The sequence below is a fragment of the Eleutherodactylus coqui genome, chromosome 3 (genome assembly GCF_035609145.1).
Source record: "Eleutherodactylus coqui strain aEleCoq1 chromosome 3, aEleCoq1.hap1, whole genome shotgun sequence".
NCBI classification, from domain to species: domain Eukaryota; kingdom Metazoa; phylum Chordata; class Amphibia; order Anura; family Eleutherodactylidae; genus Eleutherodactylus; species Eleutherodactylus coqui.
In genome coordinates, this window is record NC_089839.1 from 134,104,136 (window position 1) to 134,130,686 (window position 26,551).

General features: G+C 51.8%; 2 protein-coding genes across 2 annotated transcripts in view; one reads left to right on the forward strand and one right to left on the reverse strand.

The window, feature by feature from the left end:
- The window catches only part of LOC136620969 (synapsin-2-like), a 291,219-nt gene that overhangs the window by 91,013 nt on the left and 173,655 nt on the right, over window positions 1-26,551 (reverse strand). The window lies entirely within an intron of this gene.
- On the forward strand, window positions 643-16,317 carry LOC136620171 (mucin-7-like). Its single transcript, XM_066594881.1, has 5 exons — window positions 643-700; window positions 12,310-12,795; window positions 13,308-13,800; window positions 14,269-14,579; window positions 16,007-16,317. The coding sequence occupies exons 1-5, from the start codon at window positions 643-645 to the stop codon at window positions 16,315-16,317; spliced, it is 1,659 nt and encodes a 552-aa protein (XP_066450978.1).

Sequence of the window (26,551 nt, forward strand, 5' to 3'; positions counted from 1 at the left end):
CTTGCCCTTTCCCCTATATGATTTGGGCTGTTGCACTGGGGTCCAAAAAATGGTGTTCCCCTTCTGTTGCTTATCTTCTTGGAACCCCTTCTTCCTGTTGGACGCCTTCTTGAGAATTTTGTCGAGACCTGGCCCGAAGAGAAACTAGCCATTGAATGGAAGCGAGCACAATTTGTTCTTTGAGGCCAAATTGCCCGACCAGGACTTTAGCCATAAGACTCTTCTGGCTGAATTGGACAGGGCTGTTGCCTTTGCTGAGAGCCTTACAGTCTCCGCCGATGCGTCTGCCAAAAAGTTTGTGGCCATCTTTAGGATAGGGAGAGAGTTTATAATCTGCTCCCTTGATGTTTTGTTAGTTATATGGCGCTCCATCTGCTCCAGCCACAATCCTAGGGACCTGGCCGCACATGTGGCTGCGACCCCCGGTCTGAGTATACTAGCTGCTGCCTCCCAAGATCTTCTCAGGAGGCCCTCCGCCTTCCGATCCATTGGATCTCTCAATTGCGTGGCGTCCTTGAAGGGCAGAGTTCTTTTAGCCACCTTGGCCACCGGAACATCCACTCTGGGTATTTCCTCCCAGCTTGCGCACACTTCTTCGAACGGGTATCGTCTTTTAACCCCCCTAGGGGAGAAAGATCCCGCATGAGGCTTTTTCCATTCCTTCTGAATCACCTTGGAAATGTTGCTATGGACTGGGAAGGTATGTTGCGCCTTTCCCCTAGTCCCCTGAAAATCTCATCCTGTATAGTATGCGGCTCTCTGGGTTCCTCCATTTTGAGTGTAGCCTTGACTGACTTAATGAGCTCTGCTAAGTCTTCCTGATTAAAAAGATATTTCTTGTAATCTTCCTCTGAGGACTCTTCGGGCGCTTGTTCTTCCAGCTCCGTCCCGATCGAGCTTCTTTCGGAGTCTGAATATTCTTCTAGGTTATACGCCCTTTTCTGGCGCTTAGCCCTGGATGTCCCCGCTGGTGGCGCTATTTGCGATGTCAGAGCTGACTGAACTTCCTCCTTGACCAGCTTCCTGACATCGTCCAGGAATTCCCCCGATTCTTCTTTAACCAGGCTGGCTACGCATGCCTTGCATAGAGGCCTCTCTCATACGTAGCTGGCAGTCTCGATCCGCACTCTGCGCATTTTTTGGGTTTCGTTCTGGGAGGGGCGTCTTTTTTTTATCCCCCTGGCAGACAGTTTTTTGCGGGTAAGGATGCAACATTCCAAACATTACACATTGGATTTTTGCATAAACTTCTTTGCCCCAATGGCTACTTACGGCCCCAGCTGCAGCTGAAGATTCAGCGATGTCCAGTGCTGGGGCACTCATCTGTCAACCAGTGATGCAGACACCTTGGAGCAATACAAACCAGCCTAATAGCAATGGCTTACCTGTTCGAGTTGGTCTTCTCAGGTTCCTTTTATAAATCTTGTCAAATTTGGCGCCTCCGCGCCAAGGCCTGCCCCCTCCCCGCGTCCCATGACGCCTACGCGATGACGTCATCGCGTCAGTCATGTGATGTGGCGCCCCGCCCCCTCCGACATGGGGGAAGCCACCCCATGTGGCGTCCCGGGAGCCGCTCGTCTGGAAGGGAGGACAGGCTGACCCACTGCCCTCCGATCCGCTCTAAGTATTTTCATTCTGGTGTCTCCACCAGCACCTCTCGGGGATCTTGCCTCTTGGCAGGACAGGAAGACACTGAGGAAGGTGGGAGAGGGGGGAGCTTTTTAACCTCTCGGTGTGTTCCTGTCCAATCAGGAGGCGGCTCAGATTGTGCTGTTGTGGAGACGACTGGGGAAAAAGCACTTTTCTATAGCATACTATGGACGGCATTTGCTGTGGAACCCGAAGACGGAAGCAATGCAAATATGCCCGAGTGCAGGTGACCTTAAAGAGCAACGATACCCCTCCTGACCCACATCATAGGCCTCTCACTAGTCAAGCCAGAAGCCTACTGCACACTGATGAGGGGCAAACACCCCAAAATAGCTGTCTGTGTATGGATTCTGGCTTGGTCTTCAACTTTCAATCATTGTTATAAGACCTATACAAAAGGGTCGGACATTGATTTGCAGGAATGCTGCCATCCAATAGGTGGTGCTGCAGAGGTATTGTTCCATCTTCCCTATTTGCATACATGCAGTGTTTACATGTACATGTGCAAGGATCAAAGTCCATTGACTCCATTAACTGCGTATCATGCGTCCGCACAACGCACACGTAATACATGCTGAAAACACGGTTGTGAACATGAGCCCTTTGACTGCTTTCACACCTGTGTTGGGTTCAGTTCAGGGTTTACGTCTGTGCGCTCTATTTTTGGAGGAGAGAAACAAAAAATAAAATAAAAAACAAACCAGGAAACCATTTTTCCCCTATTGATTTTAATGGTGTTTGAAGAAAAAAAAAAGGAAAGTGAAACGATCTTCAGATTACTCCCATTATGTTAAAGTTCTGTTTTTTTCCCTTACTGAACTATAACACTGCAGACTATTTTCCCCTAAAAAAACTCCAGAAACCTAATGGAACTGAAGCAAATGGAAGCCTGCCGATTTGCGCTCTATTTTTATGAAATTCCATTGAAATCAATGGGTAAATCAAATCCTTTTTATTTCAGTCTCTCCTCCAGTAACTTAGCAGAGAGGCAGAAACCCCGAACTTAGCCGTAACGCAGGTGTGATTAGCTGAACGGTGTTGCTACATTAGGCCCTAAAAGTGCTTGGGAGGCGTTGAGACCAGTGGATGCACGAGGGCAAACAACGTGACCGGACTCAGAACGCCCTCAAAAGACCACCAGTAGAGAGGATCATCTGATCTCGTCAAATGTTTAGTTGTTCATTATCCAGAGACAGGTGGCGCCATTGTTACACCTTTGTGTCTGTCGGAGCCATATCACTTGGCTGAAGGAGATTTAGTCTAACCCCCATTACATGTACAGCCTTGACACTGGTCTACTGTGGCCTCCATTTGTCGTTGTGTCATAAGCGATAAAACTGGATTGCTACTAAGTAAAATTTGGTTGCTTTCAGCAACGAATCCAGATTTAGTTTGGACACAGCACCAGTTAAGGGGTTTTCTGCGACATAACTGCTGATGACCTACCCTCAGGAATGGTCAATAGTTGATTGGCAGGGTCCACTACTTAGGACTCCCAGCAATCATCTTTTTACAGGCTATTACTGTGGACAGAGCGGGGCACTTACATCACCATCTGCATTACAGCCTCTGCTAATAATTGCGAGCACAACATCAACTGACATCATTTGCTCTTTCAAATGAGAAATCAGCAGGTTAACATGCACTCTTAGGCCTCTTTCACACGGGGACTGATTTACTTGCAGCTATTGGAACCAAAGGTTTGCTATGGGAACATTCAGATCTTTTTTGTGCATCTAAAATTCGTTCATCTGAATGTTGCCATAGGAAACCATTGGTTCTAATAGCTACGAGGTCTTTACGTTCCTGAGTTTTGCGAGCGTAGGTCCCGTGTGAAAGAGGCTGTGTGTTTAAACTGCACAATGAGCCTCATCACTCATCTTTTATGCTGCATAAACAATCAGCAATGAAGCTCACTCTGTTTAAACAGCGGCTGTTCAGTAGTGAACGGCCACTGTGTTATGTGAATGGAGGGGGAGCGAGAGGAGAGAAATCTCCTGCAGTGCCCCGCCCCACTGCTGGCTGCTCCGTGAGCCAGCCAGCTCTGCTAGCACAGGAGCGCGGAGAAACAGGGACGAGTGTCGGGCATCGTTTGCCCAACACTTGTCCAGTGTAAATGGGGCTTCAGAAACCAAACTTCTCTTTGTTGAGGTCATAAATTAGCTGATAAGAATGTTCAGAAGAGCAAAGGTAAGGACTGAGAACCAGTCAGTCCAACCTCATGGATCTGAAAGGAGAGGCTTTCTGCAGTTTGCTATATACAGTGCTATATAGAAGCTGTAGGAACCAAATGGCGCCAAATATTTTAGTGAACCCTACTGTACAAATAATTGTTAGCCCAAAATACAAGTAAAAAGAAATCTCCTAAAAGTTGTCCAGAGTCTTTAAAGTCATTAACCGTTTTGCATCTCAGACGTTCAGTCCCCGTGATTCTATAGTGTTACCAATTCAAGAAAACCTAAAAGGTTTAAAGAAATCATAAAGATAAATAACTAAACTGTTGTGTATTAATGTAAATTGCTAAATTAATGATCATGAATGTAGTACATATCTGAGTATTGAGGCATTTGATAGAATTCCCAGTGGTAGGAAAAGTCTATAGAACAGTTTACCTGTTGAGGCATTTGATAGATTTAAATTCTAAGTAATCGGATATACATGTATAATCCTAAACTCCTAATCTCAACACTGTAAACTACCAAAAAACATTTTTCATTAAAAAAAAAAACTTAATATAAATGATGGTGAAAGGATTTTTAAGCTATAGTTTCAGTCTAAACATTCCCAGAAACACACTGCCACCTACTGGTCACTTGTGAAAAGTGCTTTCTGAAACATAACACTAAACAACTTTCTTATCTAATGCGAAATAAGGATTTTACGCATATTCCTTCAATCCAGCAAAACATAAAAACGTAGCAATAATATCTATCTCTCTCACATCTATCCGCTATATCTTTATATAAAAGAGGTGAATATCTATAATCTGTATATCTGAATGGACTGCAGCATCTTGTCTGACTTCTAGAGAAAGTCGGACCACATTTTATTAGTAAAATAACTGTATTGTTATGACTTTGTTAACGACAGTAACCCCTTAACGACTAACCCATAGTGTTTTTACGTCCTGCCCAAGTGGGCTTTATTCTCTGAGGACATAAAAACATGCGTCCTACAGAGAATAAAGCCCCGTGTGCTATGGACGTGACAGCTCCATGCTGTCGGTGCCCGCAGGTAGCCGACAGCATGGAGCTGTCATCCCGGGCCGCGGAAACCCCCCCCCCCCGGCAATGCGATCGGCGCTATCCAGTGGATCGCATAAAAGTTTCAAAGTGTACAAAAAAAAGTTAGATACTCAGCTGCCCCGATGGATCGGATCCATCAGGGCAGCTGAAAATACTCACCTGCCTTCTCCGCGCTGCCCGCTGAAGATCTGGTCCTCCCGGACCCGCCACCGGTCCTCAGTGCATGCGCGCCAGACGATGTCACGCGCATGCGCAGAAGCCCGGGAGCCCCCGGCAAATTCAAAATCTCCTGGCTCCCGGCTCCTGAATCCAATGGATAGCAGCGATTGCGAAAAAGTTTCAAAAAGTAAAAAAAAAAAAAAGTTTCACCTCCCCTCATGGGGAGCTGAAAACACTCACCTCAGGTCCGTCGATGTCCCCGGTGTTCAGGAACCCGAAGTTCCCCTTTCGCGCATGCGCGCCCGATGATTGACATCGGGCGCGTGCACAGAGGGGCTCGAGCCCTGGGAAATTCAAAATCCCCCTGCTCTTGGCTGCCATGTGTAGCCAGGAGCAGAGAGATTATACCGGGGACATGATCACTGTCATCCAATGGATGACAGTGATCATGTAAAGTAAAAAAAAAAAAAAGTGTAAAAAAGGTAAAAAAAAAAAAGTTTAAAGTTTTAAAAAGTTTTTAAAAAGTTTAAAAAGCGTACGTTTCATCTCCTCTCACGGATCATATCTGTGAGGGAGGATGAAAGTACGTACATAAAGCCCCCGGATTTATCCGCGGACCATACCCCAGCTTCTGCGCACATGCCCGTCGCCAAAATGGTGGACACGTGCAAAAGCTGTGGATTGCCAGGAAAATTGAAATTCTCCCTGCTTCTGGCTACAAAACTGAGCCAAGAGCCTGGAGATTTCACAGGGGGCCGCGATGAGTAGTTCCTTGTCACATGTTCACCGTTCTACAATGGAGAATGGCGATCACGTAAAAGTTTTTAAAAAATTGAAATTTCATCTCCCCTCACCAATGCGATCGGTGAGAGGAGATGAAACTTTTTACCAGAGGCCTCCATATTTGAACCCCGACGCGATCCTCCTCCTTGAACTTACCCAGATTCTGCACATGCGACCGCCGCAAAATGCCGGACACATGCGCAGGAGTCGACGAGCCCAGGAAACTTAAAATCTCCTTGCTCTCAGCGACCAACGGTTGCCGAGAGCCTGGAGCAGTGACGGGTGGCCTCATTGAGCGGTCCCTGGTCATGTAATAAAGAAGTAGCGATCTAACATAGGTAGGTCTCACATGACCGGATAGGAATTACGGATTCCGCATGCGTCTGACCGCGGTAATACGCAGATCAATCGCATTGGATTACACAATTCCGCTCACATTAGTGGGTCGGAATTGTGTAATCCACTTGCAGAAAAGAACGCAGCAGGTTCTATTTTACCGCGGCTATCCGCAGCATAGAGCCCATTGTGCTCCATGGTCGTGGATATACCAGCTGCCCATACGCAACTACGTTGTGTACGGGCTGCAGGTACCCACGTCATCGCTAAGCGTCGGTGCAGGAAATACAAACAAAAAAAAGGTGTACTGCGCATGACCGCCTGTGTGAGTAAGCAATTATGCGCAGTACATTACGCGGCCATACGCGTGGTCACAGCCGGGCTCACAGCTGGGATCCGCTGTGGGCTTCCGCAAGCGGATTCCGCCTACGGCTGCGTGAGCCTGGTGTTATTTAGACCGCTACCTGTAATACGTATTTTACAAGAAGCCCGGGGAACGCTTGCCTTCCTGCAGTTCCAGGAGCAGCTTGTTGAGCGCCTTCTGTGCAAGACCGCCGCACCTCCGCAAGCTTACGAAGACTCACGAAACGCTACTTTTTACACCCCATACCCGCCACTGAGGTCAACAAATAACCCCCAAAAAGCATGAGGAGGGGGGATACCCGGTTTTATTGCCCCATGTGCCCATTCCAACCAGCCTCAGTAATGACCCCTGTCTTCGAAAATACCACACAGTTCACATTATTACTTTTATCTAATATTTGGGGAAAGCCGAGGGGGGGGGGGGGGGGGGATATTTTTAGGGAGTCAATTTTTATTCCGTACAGATGAGCAATGGGACCTTGAATTTATTCAGTTGTGCCCTGCAATCCAACGGGTGTTCCCTCCATTATAGGCCTTGCCATGGGCCCTGTAAGTAGATTAGGGCCACAATGGGTATGTTTCTGAACTCGGGACAAATGGGAGTATTCATTTTGGGGTGAATGTCTTCATTCCTATGTACGCTGTACAAAAAAAACCCCAGTTTTTAAATTGAAAAAAATTGCCAAAAAGTTTGAAAATCGTAATTTTTTTTCTTCTGCTTTGCTTAGATTCATTCAAATACTGTGGGGTCAAAATAGGCAGTACACCTCTAGATGAATTCCTTAAGTCTAGTTTTCAAAATGGGGTCATTTGAGGGGGTTCCTTATCGTTTTGGCCGCCCAATGGCTCTATAATTGGGCGATGGGGCCTGGAATTTATTCAGTTGTACCCTGAAATCCAACGGGTGTTCCTTTCATTATAGGTCTAGCCATGTGTCCTGTAAGTAGATTAGTGCCACAATGGGTATGTTTCTGAACACGGGACAAACAGAGGTATCCATTTTGGGGTGAAAGTCTTCATTTATATGTGCGCTGTACAAAAAAACCTGTTTTTAAATTGACGCAATTGCCTAAAAAATGAAAATCGTATTTCTTTCCTACTGCTTTGCTTAGATCTATTCAAAAATTGTACGGTTAAAATACACAGTAGATGAACGCGTTAAGGGGTCTAGTTTTCAAAATGAGGTCATTTGTGGCGGTTCTCTATTGTTTTGGGCGCTCAAGAACTCTACAAGTGTGCTATGGGGCCTCAAAGGTCTTCAAGCAAAATCTATGTTCTGAAAACCACAGATTACTCCTTTCATTTTGGGCCCTGCTGTGCATCCAGATAGAAGATTAGGGCCACAATGGGTAGGTTTCTGAAAACAGCACAAACAGGGGTATCCATTTTGGGGTGCAAGTCTTCATTTATAGGTGTGCTGTACAAAAAAAGCTGTTTGTAAAATGACAGAATTGCCAAATAAACGAAAATCACAATTTTTTCCTTTTGCGTTGCTTGAATTCACTGAAAAACCGTGGGGTCAAAATGGGCAGTACACCCCTAGATAAATTTGTTAAGGGGTCTAGTTTTCAAAATGGGGTCATTTGTGGGGGTTTTCTATGGTTTTGGGCGCTCAAGAACTCTACATGTGTGCTATGGGGCCTAAAACGCCTTCAAGCAAAATTTCTGTTTTGAAAGACACTGACTACTCCTTTCATTTTGGGCCCCGTTGTGCACTCAGATATAAGATTAGGGCCACATTGGGTATATTTTTGAACACAGGACCAACAAGGGGATCCATTTTGAGGTGTAAATCCTCATTTTCATGTAAACTATAGAAAAAAAATATATGTCTTTAAAATTACATATTTGCAAAATATGAAATTTTAATTTCTCTCGTCTAAATTGAATTAATTCCTGAAAAAAAACTGTGGGGTCAAAATACTCATGACACCCCTCAGTGAGTACATTAAGGGGTGTAGTTTTTAAAATAGGGTCATTTGTGGGGGTATCTATTCTGACACCTATGAGCCTTTGCTATCTTGGCTTGGTGCAAGAAAATAAAGTGTTCCTCAAAATGCTGAAAAGTAATGTTAAATTTGCATGTCTCCTAAATGGTTAAAAAAAAAAATTAGTTTTTCAAATGTGCATTCAGAATAAAGTAAATAGATGGAAATATATATCTTAGCAAATGTTTGTACAGTATGTTTGCATATATTTGATATATCAATTCAAAATGTGAAAAAACAATATTTTTTCAAAATTTTCCCAATATTGGCACTTGTAATAAATATACACAAATTATATCGGAATATTTTCACCACCTAAATGAAGTACATGTGGCGAAAAAACAATGTCAGAATCACTTGGATATGCAAAACCTTTACGGAGCTATTCTATGTTAAAATACACGTCAGATTTCCAAACTATGGCCTGGTCATTAAGGCGCAAACAGGCTTGGTCACTGAGGGGTTAACTATTAACACAAAAGGTGCCCATAGGTGCTGAAGATTACCAATGCTAACCACATGCGGATTACTTCTAATTGCCACGCTGCATTTAGAGCTTAAGGCCCATTTAGACAACGATTATCGCTCAAAATTTGCTCAGAAGCCGTCTTTTGAGCGTTAATCGTTGTGTGTAACTGCACTGACATCGTGCAGTTTTCGTTATGCCGTGCTAAAAGACGACAATGAGTCATCAGGGATTCGCAGTGGGATACAGCTGATAATATTGTCTCAGCTGTCTGCGCATGCGCAGAAGACCTCGGCGGCGCGAGCACGCCGGAGCAGCCCCATTGAACAAAGCAGAAGACCGCACAGCGCAAGCGCGTCTAATGGAAGGAGAAGACAGCGTTAGTCGGCGCCATGGAGACGAGGACGCCAGCACCGGAGGAGATAAGTGTATAACTTCTGTATGGCTCATTTTTAATGCACGATGTATATTACAAAGTGCATTAATATGGCCATACAGAAGTGTATAACCCCACTTGCTGCCGCGGGACAACCCCTTTAAACAGCGGTGTCACAACATACCAAAAACTGACCATAAGGGCTTATTCACACGGTGGTACGCATTAAACGCTGAAAGGGTGATGCATTGTTTTTCCGGCATGTGTGAGTCGGGCAAAAAGTAAGCTATCGCCAAGTATGGCAGCGCGTGCACTGCGAATGATTGGTATCTCACACACACGGTCATGTGCATTACGGCTTTTTAAAAATTTTTCGCCGGTCATATGCAATGTTTTGCGCATGGACATAAAAAGAAAAGGTCTCGCGCTGCACAATACGCAGTGAAATAGAGCATGCGGTAATCTTTTTCATGCCTATCTACATGCAGTGTTTAAATGCTAATGTGAACAGATCAATGAAAATCAATATACTTTTAATGACTCAGTTCACTGCGTATCGCGTGAACGCGCATTCTGTGCGTAATATGCGTCAAAAACACGGTTGTGTAAATGCGCTTTAAAAGTGTCAGTATGGTTCGGCCACACTGGACAGGCTGCCACATACCTTATAACACCTGCAGATTTTGTTGCCAATTTTGCCATAGAAATGCTACAATCAAATTTGCGCCACATTTTACAGCAGGTCGGTTGAAGATTTCCCTCCATTGATTTTCAGGGGCCAAATCCTCTATGAATACCGGCAGCAGAGGCCGACATGCTGTGAATTCAAAGAAACACGTGGATAAGATTCTTTAAATTCCAACCACTTTGCTGGTACTGAAATCCGCTGCAGATTTTCCGCACGCAAATCTGCAGTGGAAACCACTAGGTGTAAACATACCGTTCTCCTAGCACAATGCCGGGCTGATATGCCTGGTCACGCAGCGGCTGCTCTTTCTTGCTGTCTTATATACCAGAGCTATATTCACTCTCCTACAAGACCTAAGGATAAATTCTGCGAGGATCACTTTCCATGTTATGATTTCCCCGGCTCTTCGCATTGCGTTTTGATTGAACATATGAAATCCCCGGAGGTTCACTGAAGGCCTCCGCAATGCAGATCAAATGTTACATCTGCTCCCTCCTGCACAAACTAATGAAGAACACAAACATTCTGAACAAGCAGCACTCGGAAACGGCTAATTAGAACTGCGTCTGCAACCCAAGTTACTTGTGGCATGACCTGTGGCACCTTGGTGTAAGGGAGGTTATACAAGCATGAATGCTAGGAATATACTAGCTGAAGTATATGCCATAATGCACATCAGAGGTCTGCAGCCTTGTATAGCTTGTGAGTCACGGTCAACGTTTGAGTAATGGTCAGGAGCCACATTCAACTCATTGAAGCAGAGAAGTTTTTTAGGCTTGGGCTACACAGTATCATTGGGTACGACACGCGGCCCAAGACTGCACCATGGCCTCGGAATGTGATCATGGCATAACTAACAATTTGCTGCGAACTGACAAATTGCAAGAATTCCAAAGTGGATGAGAACATTCCCTTGTGTACAGATGTAATGTAGCAAAGGGATACAGCACTCTCTGGACGGATGACCGGGAGCCGCCATGTGAACCTAGCATACATATGGCTAAAGTATAATGCCATCTGAATTAGCACCGTATGCTTCCATGTGGAAGCTGCAGCAAAAATAGAGAATGCTGCGATTTTTCCCCCGCTCGCAAAAGCAGCAATTCTTTTCTGCGAGTGTGAAGGAAAAACTATTAAACTTACCGTTAATTCCTTTTCCATGAGTCCATCATGACCGCACACATGGAGATTACCCCTCTTGTGCTCGCTGGGACAGGAAGAGGAGAGTTCTTAAGGCCACCTCTCACACCCATCCTCCAGTGGCTTCAAATTATCACAACAGATTCGTGGCCCAGTCTTTTATGGTTGGTGAAAAAAATGTACCATTATGTTACATGCATAGTATACAGTAATCTACCAGGGTGGTTATGTGCTGTGAAGGACTCATGGGAAAGGAATTAGCGGCAAGATTAATCCTGGTTTTACTATTCTGTCCATCCTGACAGCACACATGGAGGCAATACCAGGTTATAACGGTAACATTAGGCGGGACCACTGCATGAAGGACCTTCCACCCAATGGCCAGTTCTCTACTAGAATGGAGGTCCATGCGATAATGCTTAAAAAATATGCGGACGCCCAACCATGTTGCAGCTTTACACATTTGTCCTGTAGACTACGTTCAGGCCATGAGGAGACGAGAGCCATTGTGAGCTCTTATCCCTTCAGGGGAAGGTAGATTTCTGGCTTTAAACGCCTCCTAAATTGATATTTGATACATCTAGCAATAGAATCTTTTAACGCTTTTTCCATATTTTGGCTCTGAAATTGAAGGAATAAGTTGTCCGATTTTCTAGAGGTTTGTGAGCCCTGTGTGTCCCCCCCCCCCCACCACAGTGGTCCTCCGCAACACCAGTGCCATCCCCCCCACCACAGTGGCCCTCCGCAACACCAGTGCCCCCCCCCCCCACAGTGGCCCTCCGCAGCACCAGTGTCGCCCCCCCCCCCCACAGTGGCCCTCCGCAGCACCAGTGTCGCCCCCCCCCCCCCACAGTGGCCCTCCCCGACACGTGCCCCCGCCCCACAGTGGCCGTCCCCGACACGTGCCCCCCCACGACACGTGCCCCCCCCACGACACGTGCCCCCCCCACAGTGGCCCTCCCCGACACCAGTGTCCGCCCCCCCCCCCCACAGTGGCCCTCCCCCACACCAGTGTGTGTCCCCCCCCCACAGTGGCCCTCCCCCACACCAGTGTGTGTGTCCCCCCCCACAGTGGCCCTCCCCCACACCAGTGTGTCCCCCCCCCCCCACCAAAGTGGCCCTCCCCAACACCAGCGTGTCCGATCCCACCAAAGTGGCCCTCCCCAACACCAGCGTGTCCGATCCCACCAAAGTGGCCCTCCCCAACACCAGCGTGTCCGATCCCACCAAAGTGGCCCTCCCCAACACCAGCGTGTCCGATCCCACCAAAGTGGCCCTCCCCAACACCAGCGTGTCCGATCCCACCAAAGTGGCCCTCCCCAACACCAGCGTGTCCGATCCCACCAAAGTGGCCCTCCCCAACACCAGCGTGTCCGATCCCACCAAAGTGGCCCTCCCCAACACCAGCGTGTCCGATCCCACCAAAGTGGCCCTCCCCAACACCAGCGTGTCCGATCCCACCAAAGTGGCCCTCCCCAACACCAGCGTGTCCGATCCCACCAAAGTGGCCCTCCCCAACACCAGCGTGTCCGATCCCACCAAAGTGGCCCTCCCCAACACCAGCGTGTCCGATCCCACCAAAGAGGCCCTCCCCAACACCAGTGTGTCGCCCCCCCCCCCCCACAGTGGCCCTCCCCGACATCAGTGTGTGTGTGTGTCCCCCCCCCACAGTGGCCCTCCCCCACACCAGTGTGTGTCCCCCCCCACAGTGGCCCTCCCCCACACCAGTGTGTGTCCCCCCCCCACAGTGGCCCTCCCCCACACCAGTGTGTGTCCCCCCCCCACAGTGGCCCTCCCCCACACCAGTGTGTCCCCCCCCCCCACAGTGGCCCTCCCCCACACCAGTGTCCCCCCCCCCCCACAGTGGCCCTCCCCCACACCAGTGTGTGTCCGCCCCCCCCCCCACAGTGGCCCTCCCCCACACCAGTGTGTGTCCGCCCCCCCCCACAGTGGCCCTCCCCCACACCAGTGTGTGTCCCCCCCCCCCCACAGTGGCCCTCCCCCACACCAGTGTGTGTCCCCCCCCCCCACAGTGGCCCTCCCCCACACCAGTGTGTGTCCCCCCCCCCCACAGTGGCCCTCCCCCACACCAGTGTGCGTCCCCCCCCCACAGTGGCCCTCCCCCACACCAGTGTGCCCCCCCCCACCAAAGTGGCCCTCCCCAACACCAGCGTGTCCGATCCCACCAAAGTGGCCCTCCCCAACACCAGCGTGTCCGATCCCACCAAAGTGGCCCTCCCCAACACCAGCGTGTCCGATCCCACCAAAGTGGCCCTCCCCAACACCAGCGTGTCCGATCCCACCAAAGTGGCCCTCCCCAACACCAGTGTCCCCGATCCCACCAAAGTGGCCCTCCCCAACACCAGTGTCCCCGATCCCACCAAAGTGGCCCTCCCCAACACCAGTGTCCCCGATCCCACCAAAGTGGCCCTCCCCAACACCAGCGTGTCCGATCCCACCAAAGTGGCCCTCCCCAACACCAGCGTGTCCGATCCCACCAAAGTGGCCCTCCCCAACACCAGCGTGTCCGATCCCACCAAAGAGGCCCTCCCCAACACCAGCGTGTCCGATCCCACCAAAGTGGCCCTCCCCAACACAACACCAGTGTGCCCCCCCCCACCAAAGTGGCCCTCCCCAACACCAGTGTGCCCCCCCCCACCAGTGGCCCTCCGCAACACCAGTGTCCCCCCCCCACCACAGTGGCCCTCCGCAACACCAGTGTGTCCCCCCCACCACAGTGGCCCCCCACCACCACAGTGGCCCTCCGCAACACCAGTGTGTCCCCCCCACCACAGTGGCCCTCCGCAACACCAGTGTGTCCCCCCCACCACAGTGACCCTCCGCAACACCAGTGTGTCCCCCCACCACCACAGTGACCCTCCGCAACACCAGTGTGTCCCCCCCCCACCACAGTGGCCCTCCGCAACACCAGTGTGTCCCCCCCCAACACCAGTGTGTCCCCCTCCCACCACAGTGGCCCTCGGCAACACCAGTGTGTCCCCCCCCCCCACCACAGTGGCCCTCGGCAACACCAGTGTTTCCCCCCCCACCACAGTGGCCCTCCCCAACACCAGTGTCCCCGATCCCACCAAAGTGGCCCTCCCCAACACCAGTGTCCCCGATCCCACTAAAGTGGCCCTCCCCAACACCAGTGTCCCCGATCCCACCAAAGTGGCCCTCCCCAACACCAGTGTCCCCGATCCCACCAAAGTGGCCCTCCCCAACACCAGTGTCCCCGATCCCACCAAAGTGGCCCTCCCCAACACCAGTGTCCCCGATCCCACCAAAGTGGCCCTCCCCAACACCAGTGTGTCCGATCCCACCAAAGTGGCCCTCCCCAACACCAGTGTGTCCGATCCCACCAAAGTGGCCCTCCCCAACACCAGTGTGTCCGATCCCACCAAAGTGGCCCTCCCCAACACCAGTGTCCGATCCCACCAAAGTGGCCCTCCGCACCACCAGTGTGCCTCCCCCCCACCTCAGTGGCCCTCCGCGACACCAGTGTGCCTGCCCCCCACCACAGTGGCCCTCCGCAACACCAGTGCCCCCCCCCACAGTGGCCCTCCCCAACACCAGTGCCCCCCCCCCACAGTGGCCCTCCGCAACACCAGTGCCCCCCCCCCAGTGGCCCTCCGCAACACCAGTGCCCCCCCCCCCACAGTGGCCCTCCGCAACACCAGTGCCCCCCCACAGTGGCCCTCCGCAACACTAGTGCCCCCCCCCCCCACAGTGGCCCTCCGCAACACCAGTGCCCCCCCCACAGTGGCCCTCCGCAACACCAGTGCCCCCCCCACAGTGGCCCTCCGCAACACCAGTGCCCCCCCCACAGTGGCCCTCCGCAACACCAGTGCCCCCCCCACAGTGGCCCTCCGCAACACCAGTGCCCCCCCCACAGTGGCCCTCCGCAACACCAGTGCCCCCCCCCACAGTGGCCCTCCGCAACACCAGTGCCCCCCCCCACAGTGGCCCTCCGCAACACCAGTGCCCCCCCCCACAGTGGCCCTCCGCAACACCAGTGCCCCCCCCCACAGTGGCCCTCCGCAACACCAGTTCCCCCCCCACAGTGGCCCTCCGCAACACCAGTGCCCCCCCCACAGTGGCCCTCCGCAACACCAGTGCCCTCCCCCACAGTGGCCCTCTGCAACACCAGTGGCCCCCCCCATAGTGGCCCTCCGCAACACCAGTGTCCCCCCCCCCCATAGTGGCCCTCCGCACCACCAGTGTCCCCCCCCCCCACAGTGGCCCTCTGCAACACCAGTGTCCCCCCCCATAGTGGCCCTCCGCAACACCAGTGTCCCCCCCCCCACAGTGGCCCTCTGCAACACCAGTGTCCCCCCCCCCCACAGTGGCCCTCCGCAACACCAGTGCCCCCCCCCCACAGTGGCCCTCCGCAACACCAGTGTCCCCCCCCCCCCCCCCACAGTGGCCCTCCGCAACACGTGTCCCCCCCCCCCCCACCCACACACATACACAGTGGCCCTAAGCAACACTGCCCTTTGCGGAACGAAGGATGAGAGGTCAGGGGAGGATAATCCCACGTGCGCACACTGCTGTCAAAGAGCGCACCCGGGATCAGCGCCGCTGAGTGATTACTGGACGGGAGTTCCGGCACCTTGGCCGGTAATCACCATTGTGGTGAGAAGCAGTCGGAGCATGTGCCAGCAGAGAGGGCTCTGTGTGCCCTCAGCGTCACACGTGCCTTAGGTTCGCCACCACAGCTCTAGAATATATGGCAGAGGTACAGCTGTTTTAACTCGAAGAGTGTTTATTACCTTGGACGATAGTCCTGGTCACTCAATCTTGGTCGTTCAGTAGCCAAGCTGTCAGCTTCATCCAGTGGATCTCCTGACAGAACACTGGGCCTTGGGACAGAAGGTCCTGCCTTAGAGGCAGCAGAATTGGAGTCTGAATTGTCAAAGAACAGGAACCAGGGTCTTTTTGGCCAGAACGGAGCAGTGAAGATAAACCTGGTCCAGCAGTTGTGGATTTTTTGCAGAGCTTGGGAAATTAAGGGAAAGGGAAGGAAAGCATGTGCCAAGTCGACGTCCCATTCCTGGGAGAGCGAGTCCAGTGCCAAGGGATTGTTAGCTGTGTTTAAAGGAAATGAACTTGTTGCACTTTGAACTTGTCTTTGATGCAAATAGATCTATCTGGGGATGACCCCACTGTGACAGTAGAAGATTGAATACTTCCAAATTCAGGGACAATTCTCATGTATCTAATTTTTCCCGGCTCAGATAGTCTGCTATAATATTTTGGGAGCCCCTTAGGTGATTGGCCGGTAAGGACTTTATTTTTTCTCCGCCCAGGAGAATATTCTTCTCGATATCACTGAAGATGGGGGTATCTGGGGCCACACGGATGGCAAATAAAAAACACATATGACAGCAGTTCTACATGTTTCCCATGCATTACATCCTCTGCTTATATCATTTCTAAAACTGCTCAAAATTCTCTATAATTCGAGCATTGAGAGCAGACATAAGATGACCAGGAACCCTGCAGTTTACCATCTGCCACCTGAGGCTCCCCAACCAGACTGAACAGCATCGGTGGTCACTGAAACAAATGGGAATAGGGACAAATAGACCAGTTTTTTAAGGTTATGGGGTGACATTCACCACTCTACGGATTTTTTCAATGGGGTGGTCAATTTAAAAGTTTTGTCTAGCAAGGATTGTTTTTTATCCCACATAGCCAGGATTTCTTGCTGGAGGAGCCTGGAATGGAATAGTGCCCAAGGGACCATTGGCAGACAGGCAGTCACCTGACCAAGAACTTTTATACTTTCTCTTATGGAGACGAGGCTCTATTGTTAAATCTTCTATCAAAGGGGTATGCCGTTGCTCTAAAATTACCCCAATTTTCTTACATCTTTAAAAAAACAAAAAAAAAAAAAAGTACATTTTTCCTTAAATTTGCGATCATATCACTGTATAATCATGTTCATGCTACACCCCTCCCATTTACACTTCCCATGGATACATCATGCGTATAAAGCTGTTTTGGTGGTCGGGTAGGCACTGTAGCCGCGACCATCATAGTTCCAATATCAGAAGCTCTCCATGAACGTGCATTGGCTCACACATGCGCACGGAGCTTGTACCTTTCCGTCCAAGGGTGGGGCGTCTGCGTGTACCAGTTTTGACAGTGTACGAATTTTGATTAGGCAGGGAATTCAGGCACCAGTGGACTGGGAGGTACGACCACTTACTCATGGGGAAACAGGAGCACATCATGCAACATGACTGGACATCTCAGGGAGGCATGCGCAGTCCGCTAGCCTAAAGGAGGACACTATCCTTGTTTAAGGACAAATTAGAAAGTATGGGGGGCATGGCCTAGCCATGGCAGAGTGAACACACTTCCAAGTGAGCTCCTGAGCCCGTGGTGCCTTTAGCCCGCCACAGCAAGCATCCCATAGCTGAAAATACCCCACCATGGGCAGCAATAAGAAGAACCGAACGCAGTGGCGCGTGGGATCACAAACAGGAGCCCCTAGCAGTCGGGGGATCGGTCCCTTCCTCCTCAGCGGGCGGCAGCCGGGTCCCGAAAGAAGAGAGGAGAAAGATGGCGCCGACAGCATGCGGGAGAAAACACCGCCGACAGGCAGCTCAGCGGCAAAACAGCGAGTCACAGACCGGAGCCGGCCCCAACTACTCACCGCCAGTGAACTGAAGGTCAACAGCGAGCTCTGCACCTCCCCCCGCGGTAGACAGCAGCCCGGTCCCCCTGGCATGGAGGAGGAAGATGGCGCCGGCAGCTTGCAGGAGCTGATAATGCCGGCAGACAGCATAACAGATACAGCCCACAGCCTCCCCCAACTGCTCACCTTCGGAGCTGCAGGAGAGGACGAGTAGCCCAGCACTCCCCCCCACGGCGAGCAGCGATCCAGTCTCAGCAGCGACAAGAAGGGCGCCGGCGGCGTACAGGTGGGGACCCCGCTGATAAGGGGCACTGTAACAGCACAGCTTGCCACGGCCCAGAGCTCCCCCCATCCCCCAGCCGCCACACCTGTGGAGGACATTGGAGGCAGCGGGGTGGACAGCCAGCAGACGGATACCGCTGAAGGAGCTCCCAGCACCCCTATACCTGCCCCCACATGGCAGGCTGCAGCCATAGCACAGGGGCAAGAAGTATGGAGCCAGGCAGCTCCCAGGCAGGAGAGACCAGGTGTGAAGGTGGGGGCCCCAGGGACCCCAGCCACAGAATAACCCCCCATCAGCTCTTCCCAAAAACACCTACAGCACCTAGCCGAGGAGGACTACCACTCCCAACCTCCCCTACTTCCCATGTTGCACCTGAGGGCGCTCTGGCTGCTCCCACACAGGCTGCCCTAAGAAATCCGTGGTTTGTTTTACCCTCCCTAGAGGTAGAATCAGGCACCCTCAAACACCAGCGAGAAATCCAGTCCCCATGCGCAGCTGCCCCTCACTCAGGCGATGCCATACTGGGTGACTGGAGACCGGAGTCTCAGCAAAAAGAGGCACAGCCACCAAACAGGTTGTCAGACTCTCCCCTTCCATCATCTCAGCACTGGGGTCAAGACCGCACAATGTCAGAGTTCCGCGAACTACGAGCGCAGTTAAAGTCTATCCCCACTAAAGAGGATATGGAGGCATATATCTCACGCCTAGAATCTGCATGTAAATCGGAAATCTGCTCTGTTCGCCAGGATGTTCACCGCCTCGATGAGAGGACCGCGGCAACTGAGGGTGTTGTCTCGTCTCTCGCTGATAAAGTTCATCACCATGAATCTGCTCTGGTCACCATGTCCCGCCAACTGCAGTATCTGATGGATTCCATTAACGACGTGGAGAATCGGGGGCGCAGGACCAATATCCGTATCAGAGGCCTCACTGAAGAATATTGAACCCTCCCGCCTAGAAGAAACCATGTGACACATCTTCAATGACCTGCAGGGGGCTGCCCCAGATGCCCCTTTGGAACTTGACAGATGTCATAGGGCCCTTGCTCCAGAGAACCGGAACACCCACGCGACGTTGTCTGTAGGGTCCATTGGTTCCAGCTCAAGGAATCCATCATGAGAAGAGCTCGCGAGCGGCAGGCAGTACAATACAAAGGGTCACAGCTGCAGATTTTGCCTGATCTTTCCAGACTCACCCTGGCCAAGAGGAGAGCCCTTCGTCCGCTGCTGGAAGAACTCCGCCGCCGGGACGTGGCCTACAGTTGGGGTTTCCCCTTCCGTTTACAAGTCTGCCATGGAGGGGCCACAAGAGAGCTGCGACATTCTGGTAAGGTCCCAGAATTTTGCAACGCACTGGATCTCCCTGTGGTTGACATCGTTAACTGGCCCACCTACCGGCTTTACCCACCAACGACCACCTTCAGATGCCATGCAGGGGGCTCAGAAGACGACGTCGCCGCCGGGAGGCTAAAGGTGCTGCGCGGTCCCCACCTCATTCTCCATGTGCTTGATCGGTTCAGGTTTGAGGAACTCTGCCCTTTTACTCCTTTTCAGCGCTTGTTATGCTGCCGGCACTAATACCACGTTTATCATGTCTATTGGTGGGTTTTTCTTAGCAGACTGCATAAAGTTGTTATTGATATGTGGAGAGCTGGGGACGCTCTTTTCGGGGGGAGACGCTCCACCTCTGGAAAGCGCGTCCCAGACCGGGGGGGGGGGGGGGGGGCTCGGGTTTGGCTTTTTGGTAGATTTACTACCCCTCATTTCCAGGGGGGGGGTGCGCTCAAGTTAGGTGGTGGCTCTCGCCTTTTTGGTTGACAGACGCCACCTTGGTTCTGGGTACACACAAGTAACTGTTTATTGCATTAACTTTTTTTTTATTATATTTTTTTCTCTTTTTTCTTTCCCCTTTTTCTTTGGTCTATTTGTTCCGTGCGCACCCCCCCCCCCCCCCCCTCTTTTTTTTCCTTTTCTAACCTTTCGCCTTTCCTTTTCTATTTTGATTCTCCATTTTTCCTCTCCCCTAAGTCTTTGGTGGCATCCACTGTGCTGCGGTTGCTACCCAACATGGCCAAACTAATCTTCTGCACTCTTAATGTGCAGGGTCTAAACGTGGCACAAAAGAGGAGCCAGGTCCTATACCAAATGCACAAATTAAAATCCCATGTTTTATTCCTCCAGGAGACACATTTCCGAGCAGGACACATTCTGGCCATAAGGGACAGGCACTATGCGGCATGGTTCCACAGCACGAACCCGACAACTAAATCAAGAGTAGTGTCGATCGCCATTCACAGAACGGTACCTCATGAGGTCTTGGGCACAGTTATCGACCCAGAGGGGTGCTTTGTCTTCATAAAAGTCAGAATGTGGGGCAAACTTTTCACCCTTGCGACATGGTACCTCCCCAATCAGAGTCCTGCGCAGACTGGTAGAGTTCTGCTTGGCAGGCTGGCGGACTTCGCAGAGGGGGTGGTAGTACTAGGGGGTGATTTTAATTTCCCTTTAGACCCTTAAAAGGATAGTACGTCGGGGCGGGCGACAGTCTCAGCCACACAGCTACGCATGTTCCATAAAGCCCTTAGACAGTTGCAACTGGTGGATGTCTGGAGGGTGACTCACCCAACAGATCGGGACTATTCTTACTTTTCCCCTGCCCATCGCACACATAGCCGCATTGATCTGATCCTTACTAGCCACCATGCCCTAATGTGGGGCCCGATTGCCACTATTGGGTCAGCAATATGGTCAGACGTGGACACCCCTGTCCTCCTCACATTATCTGTCCCAGGGGCTCCGGAGAGGTCTGGGCCCTGGAGACTGAATGACAATCTCCTAAAGGACCCTGTGTGCTGTGCTGACTTGCGCAGCACCATACACAATTTCCTCAAAGACCACTCTGCAGACTCCACATCTAAACTGGTCCAGTGGGAGGCCCTAAAATGCGTCCTGAGAGGGGTCCTTATAAAACACAGGGTGCGCCTTAAGCGCGAGAAGGCCACCAAGGTTGTCTCTCTGCAGGCCAAGATTGAGTCCCTACAGACAATATTCTGCTGGTCAAACGCAGCAGTGACTCAAAACGAGTTGTTGAATACCAGAGAAGAGTTGAGACACATCCTTGACCAGAAATACTTGCGATTTCGTGATTGTTTGAAGCGGTATTCTTATGAACATGCCAACAAATGTGGATGCTCCTTGGCACGTTATCTTCGCAGCAGGGCGAATCACATATACGTTCCCCACATGCTAGACAGTACAGGCCACAAGAAACACGACCCTAAAGAGATCACAGAGGCATTCCGTGATTACTAGCATGGGCTCTACAATATAAGAGGTCACTTGGCAGATATGGCCCACAACATTCGGGAAAAAAAGATCAACAAATATATCGCGGAGACGGCACTCCCAAGTATACTAGGAGAGGACAGAGAAGCCTTAGAGATGGACTTTAACGCGGAAGAAATTAGTGAAGCCATTAAGACCTCGACGTCAGGGAAGGCCCCCGGACCGGATGGGTTTACCTCCTGTTTTTTCAAGCAGTTCCGGGAAATTCTAACCCCTATTTTGAGAGATATATTTAACCAAATTTCTCCGTCGACCCCATTCCCTTCACAATCACTCACGGCCCATATTATGGTGCTCCCCAAGCCGGGCAAAGATCCGGGGCTATGCCCCAGCTATTGCCCTATCTCGCTCATTATTTAGACATTAAGTTGTTCTCCGAAATTCTAGCGAGCAGGCTGACTCCCATCTTTCCGGCCCAAATACCTAATGATCAAGTGGGTTTCATAAGAGGTCGGGAAGCTAGAGACAATACCAATAAGACTCTCCTGCTGATTAGTCAGGCCAAGCAACTGTCACAGCCATTTTGTCTCCTCTCGGTGGACGCGGAGAAGGCCTTCGATCGCATTAGTTGGGACTTTCTACGTTCCTCACTGACGAGGTTGGGGGCCTAAGTTCCTGAACAGGGTTTTCGCCTTGTATCAGAATCTGTCAGCAAGGATTCGTGTGAATGGCCTCCTGTCCGACCCTGTGCCTATTCGGAACGGAACGAGACAGGGTTGCCCGCTGTCCCCCCTTCTCTACACCATTGTTAAGGAGCATCTGGCTGTGGCACTGCGAGACAACCCCAATGTACGCGGCTTGCAGATTGGGACCCAGACTTCCTAGGCGGCTCTATACGCAGATGACCTTTTATTGTTGGTGTCTCAGCCTTGTGTCTCGTTCCCAACGATGCTTCAGGAGCTTTCTAAATTTGGGCCTCTAAGTAATTTCAAAGAAAATTTCCATAAATCCGAAGCCATGAATGTATCCCTCCAGACTACTGAGGTGGCCCACCTAGCTGGCCAATTTGAATTCAAATGGCGAGCAACCTCCATCAAGTATTTAGGGGCACATATCGCGGCAGACATCTCTTCCCTATATCATCTTACCTATGTTCCCTTAATGGAGAAAGTGACACGTGAGCTGGATGAGTATGCTGCCAAACAATTGAGTTGGTTTGGGCGAGTAAACGTCTTAAAGATGGACATGGCCCCCAAATTTTTATACCTCTTCCAGGCTCTGCAAATTAGACTTCCTGCGCAGTTCTTTAAACTGGTTCAACGGGTGTTTCGCAGATTTGTGTGTGTGTGTGGGGGGGGGGGGGGGGGCGGAATAGTCGCATTAGCTATCGGACCATGTCTCGCACAAAGGCGGGGGAAGGGGGGTGGGCTTACCTGACCTTAAAATCTATTACTCAGCCGCGGTCCTCACTAGGTTACTGGACTGGCATAACCACGCCGGTGCGAAACAATGGGTGGACCTAGAAAAGGTGCTGGTATGGCCACATATACACCTGCTGCCATGGATCCCCTCAGAGGATAGGCACGTGGCTCTCCCTCATACACCCCTGACCATGAACTGTCTTGAGGTATGAGATAGGTTGACGGCTAGAGAGATGTTGTGACCCGTAGGAGGAGCAATGACCCCCCTGTTCCACAATTCCGCATTCCCCCGGGACAGGAGAAACAGAGCTTCCTTTGTTCCTTTGTCGGACCAGCGGAGGAGCAGATATCGGCGCCCGGAAGTGACAGGAGTCCGAGGAAGAGCCGGCAGGAGTGCAGAAGTGGAGCAGGTCATGGAGCAGCAGCAGGAGGGCAGAGTGAGCAGCCGCCGGGAGAGCAGGTGACGTCACTGTGGAGGAGCTGCAACAGGAGCCGATAAGTATCTTCTGTGTGTGTGTTTATCTAAGTGTTTGTCTTCTGTATATCTAGTGTGTCCTGGTTGTGTTTTCTGTGTACCTAGTGTAAATGTGTGCGTCTGTGGGTCTAAGTGTTTGTGAGGAGGGGAAAATAAAAATAAATTTAAAAAAATTTTGTTGTGTGAGCGGGGGGGGGGGGGCAGCGGGTGAGGGGGGGGCAGCGGGTGAGTAGGGGCGGCAGCGGGTGAGTAGGGGTGCAGGGGGGGCAGCGGGTGAGTAGGGGCGCAGGGGGGGCAGCGGGTGAGCAGGGGCAGCGGCGGCGGCGAGGCGGGGGCGAGGCGGCGGCGAGGCAGCGGCGGCGCAGAGGGGGCGGCGAGGCAGCGGCGGCGCAGAGGGGGCAGCGGCGGCGCAGAGGGGGCAGCGGCGGCGCAGAGGGGGCAGCGAGGCAGCGGCGGCGCAGAGGGGGCAGCGAGGCAGCGGCGGCGCAGAGGGGGCAGCGAGGCAGCGGCGGCGCAGAGGGGGCAGCGAGGCAGCGGCGGCGCAGAGGGGGCAGCGAGGCAGCGGCGGCGCAGAGGGGGCAGCGAGGCAGCGGCGGCGCAGAGGGGGCAGCGAGGCAGCGGCGGCGCAGAGGGGGCAGCGAGTGAGCGGCTGCGCAGAGGGGGCAGCGAGTGAGCGGCTGCGCAGAGGGGGCAGCGAGTGAGCGGCTGCGCAGAGGGGGCAGCGAGTGAGCGGCTGCGCAGAGGGGGCAGCGAGTGAGCGGCTGCGCAGAGGGGGCAGCGAGTGAGCGGCTGCGCAGAGGGGGCAGCGAGTGAGCGGCTGCGCAGAGGATGCAGCGAGTGAGCGGCTGCGCAGAGGGGGCAGCGAGTGAGCGGCTGCGCAGAGGGGGCAGCGAGTGAGCGGCTGCGCAGAGGGGGCAGCGAGTGAGCGGCTGCGCAGAGGGGGCAGCGAGTGAGCGGCTGCGCAGAGGGGGCAGCGAGTGAGCGGCTGCGCAGAGGGGGCAGCGAGTGAGCGGCTGCGCAGAGGGGGCAGCGAGTGAGCGGCTGCGCAGAGGGGGCAGCGAGTGAGCGGTTGCGCAGAGGGGGCAGCGAGTGAGCGGTTGCGCAGAGGGGGCAGCGAGTGAGCGGTTGCGCAGAGGGGGCAGCGAGTGAGCGGTTGCGCAGAGGGGGCTTCGCAGGAGGCAGCAGGTGAGTGGCAACGTGTGAGCGGAGTATGAACAAATCTATCTTCACTACTTCCACAAGTAAATTGTAGATCCCCATTAGGATGAGCTCCATGCCTGGCAATGTCATCCAGTGTGCTACTTGTGCAATGTATGCGGTCCTTGATCAGCCGATCGAGGGTACATACTGTTGCGCAAGATGCGTGCACGTCGCACATTTAGAAGCCTAAATCCTGGATCTAAATGGGCAACTGGCAACACTGAGAGCCATTGACATCATGGAAAGGAGTTTGGTGCTCACTGAGCAGGCACTCGCTGGGGTAGAGGCGGGGATGGTAGTACGGAAGAGCAGGGGGAGCAGGCAAGAAGCTGGGTGACAGAAACAAGGAGGGATAGAGGGAAGAGAACCAGGGAGGCTAGTCCTGAACTGGCACAACCCAACAAGTTTGCAAGATTGGCAGATGAGGGGGGATGCCATTACAGAGCCAGAACGGCAGCAGCACGACACGCCCTCTGAACGCCAGGGGGATGACTGCTCCAGTGAGATGGGGACGGGGAGCGTAGGGCAGGCTGGACAGGTCCTAGTGGTGGGGGACTAAATTATTAGGGGGACAGAGAGGGCAATCTGCCATAAAGACCGGGATCGTCGAACGGTGCGTTGTCTTCCTGGCGCTCGAGTTTGACACATCGCGGATCGGATTGACAGATTACTGGGAGGGGCTGGTGAGGATCCAGCGGTCATGGTGCACGTTGGCACCAATGAACAAGTTAGAGGTCAATGGAGGGCCCTCAAAAATGATTTCAGGGACCTAGGGTTTAAGCTTAGGGTGTGGACCTCCAGGGTAGTTTTCTCGGAAATACTACCTGCACCTAAAGCCACACTAGAAAGGCAGCAGGATCTAAGGGAGGTTAACAAGTGGCTCCGGAGTTGGTGTAAGAAGGAGGGATTTGGGTTCCTGGAGAACTGGGCTGACTTTGCTGTCGGCTACAGGCTCTACCGTAGGGACGGGCTGCATCTTAATGGGGAGGGTGCAGCTGTGCTGGGGGAGAAGATGGCTAGAAGGCTGGAGGAGTGTTTAAACTAGGGACTAGGGGGGTGGAGGGCAAAATGAGAAATACTGGGGTAGCCAGTGTAGATAGCGACCTGAGTCAAAGAAATGGGAATGGGTGTCGAGCACGGGGGGGGGGGGGTGTTTAGTACAGTTAGAAAGGTGAGGTCAGCCATTAGTACGAATAGCAACAAAACGAATTTAAAAAACAAGAACAACGATATCAATTGTATGACCACAAATGCACGAAGTCTGATTGGTAAAGTGGGTGAGCTTGAAGGAAGAATGACTGATCAGAGTTATGATATAGTTGGAATAATGGAAACATGGCTTGATGACAAGTGTGATTGGACGGCGAATTTACAGGGGTACAATCTCTTCAGAAGAGACTGAAGGAACCAGAAAGGGGGAGGGGTATGTCTGTACCTCAAATCGAGCTTAAATCCGAGACTACGGGAGGACATAGGGGTAGGAGAAGAACAGGTGGAATCTCTGTGGGTAGAAATACAGGGAAGAAAAAATAACAAAATCCTGATAGGGGTCTTCTATAGACCACCAAAAGCAACAGAAGAAACTGAAAATTTACTATTAAGGCAGATAGAAGAGGTGTCAAAGCGCAACGAAGTAATTATCATGGGGGACTTTAATTATCCAGATATAATATGGGAAAATGAGACCTGCAAATCTCAGGAGTAATAAGTTCTTGAGAGCAATTAAAGACAATTATCTGAATCAACTGGTGCAGGAACCAACAAGAGGGAGAGCCATTCTGGACCTAGTACTAACTAACAAACCGGACCGAATAAAGGGGGTACAGGTTGAGGGGCACTTGGGGAACAGTGTCCACAATATAATCAACTTCCAGCTGTCATTCAATAAGAAACCTTATGAGGGAGTGACAAACAAACTAAACTTTAGTAAAGCAAAATTTGATCAGCTTATCGGTAACATTAATTGGGACAACATCCTCAAAAATAACAGTACAGAGGACAAATAGGAAAAGTTCAAAAGGATCCTAATCACTTCATGTGAACAGTTC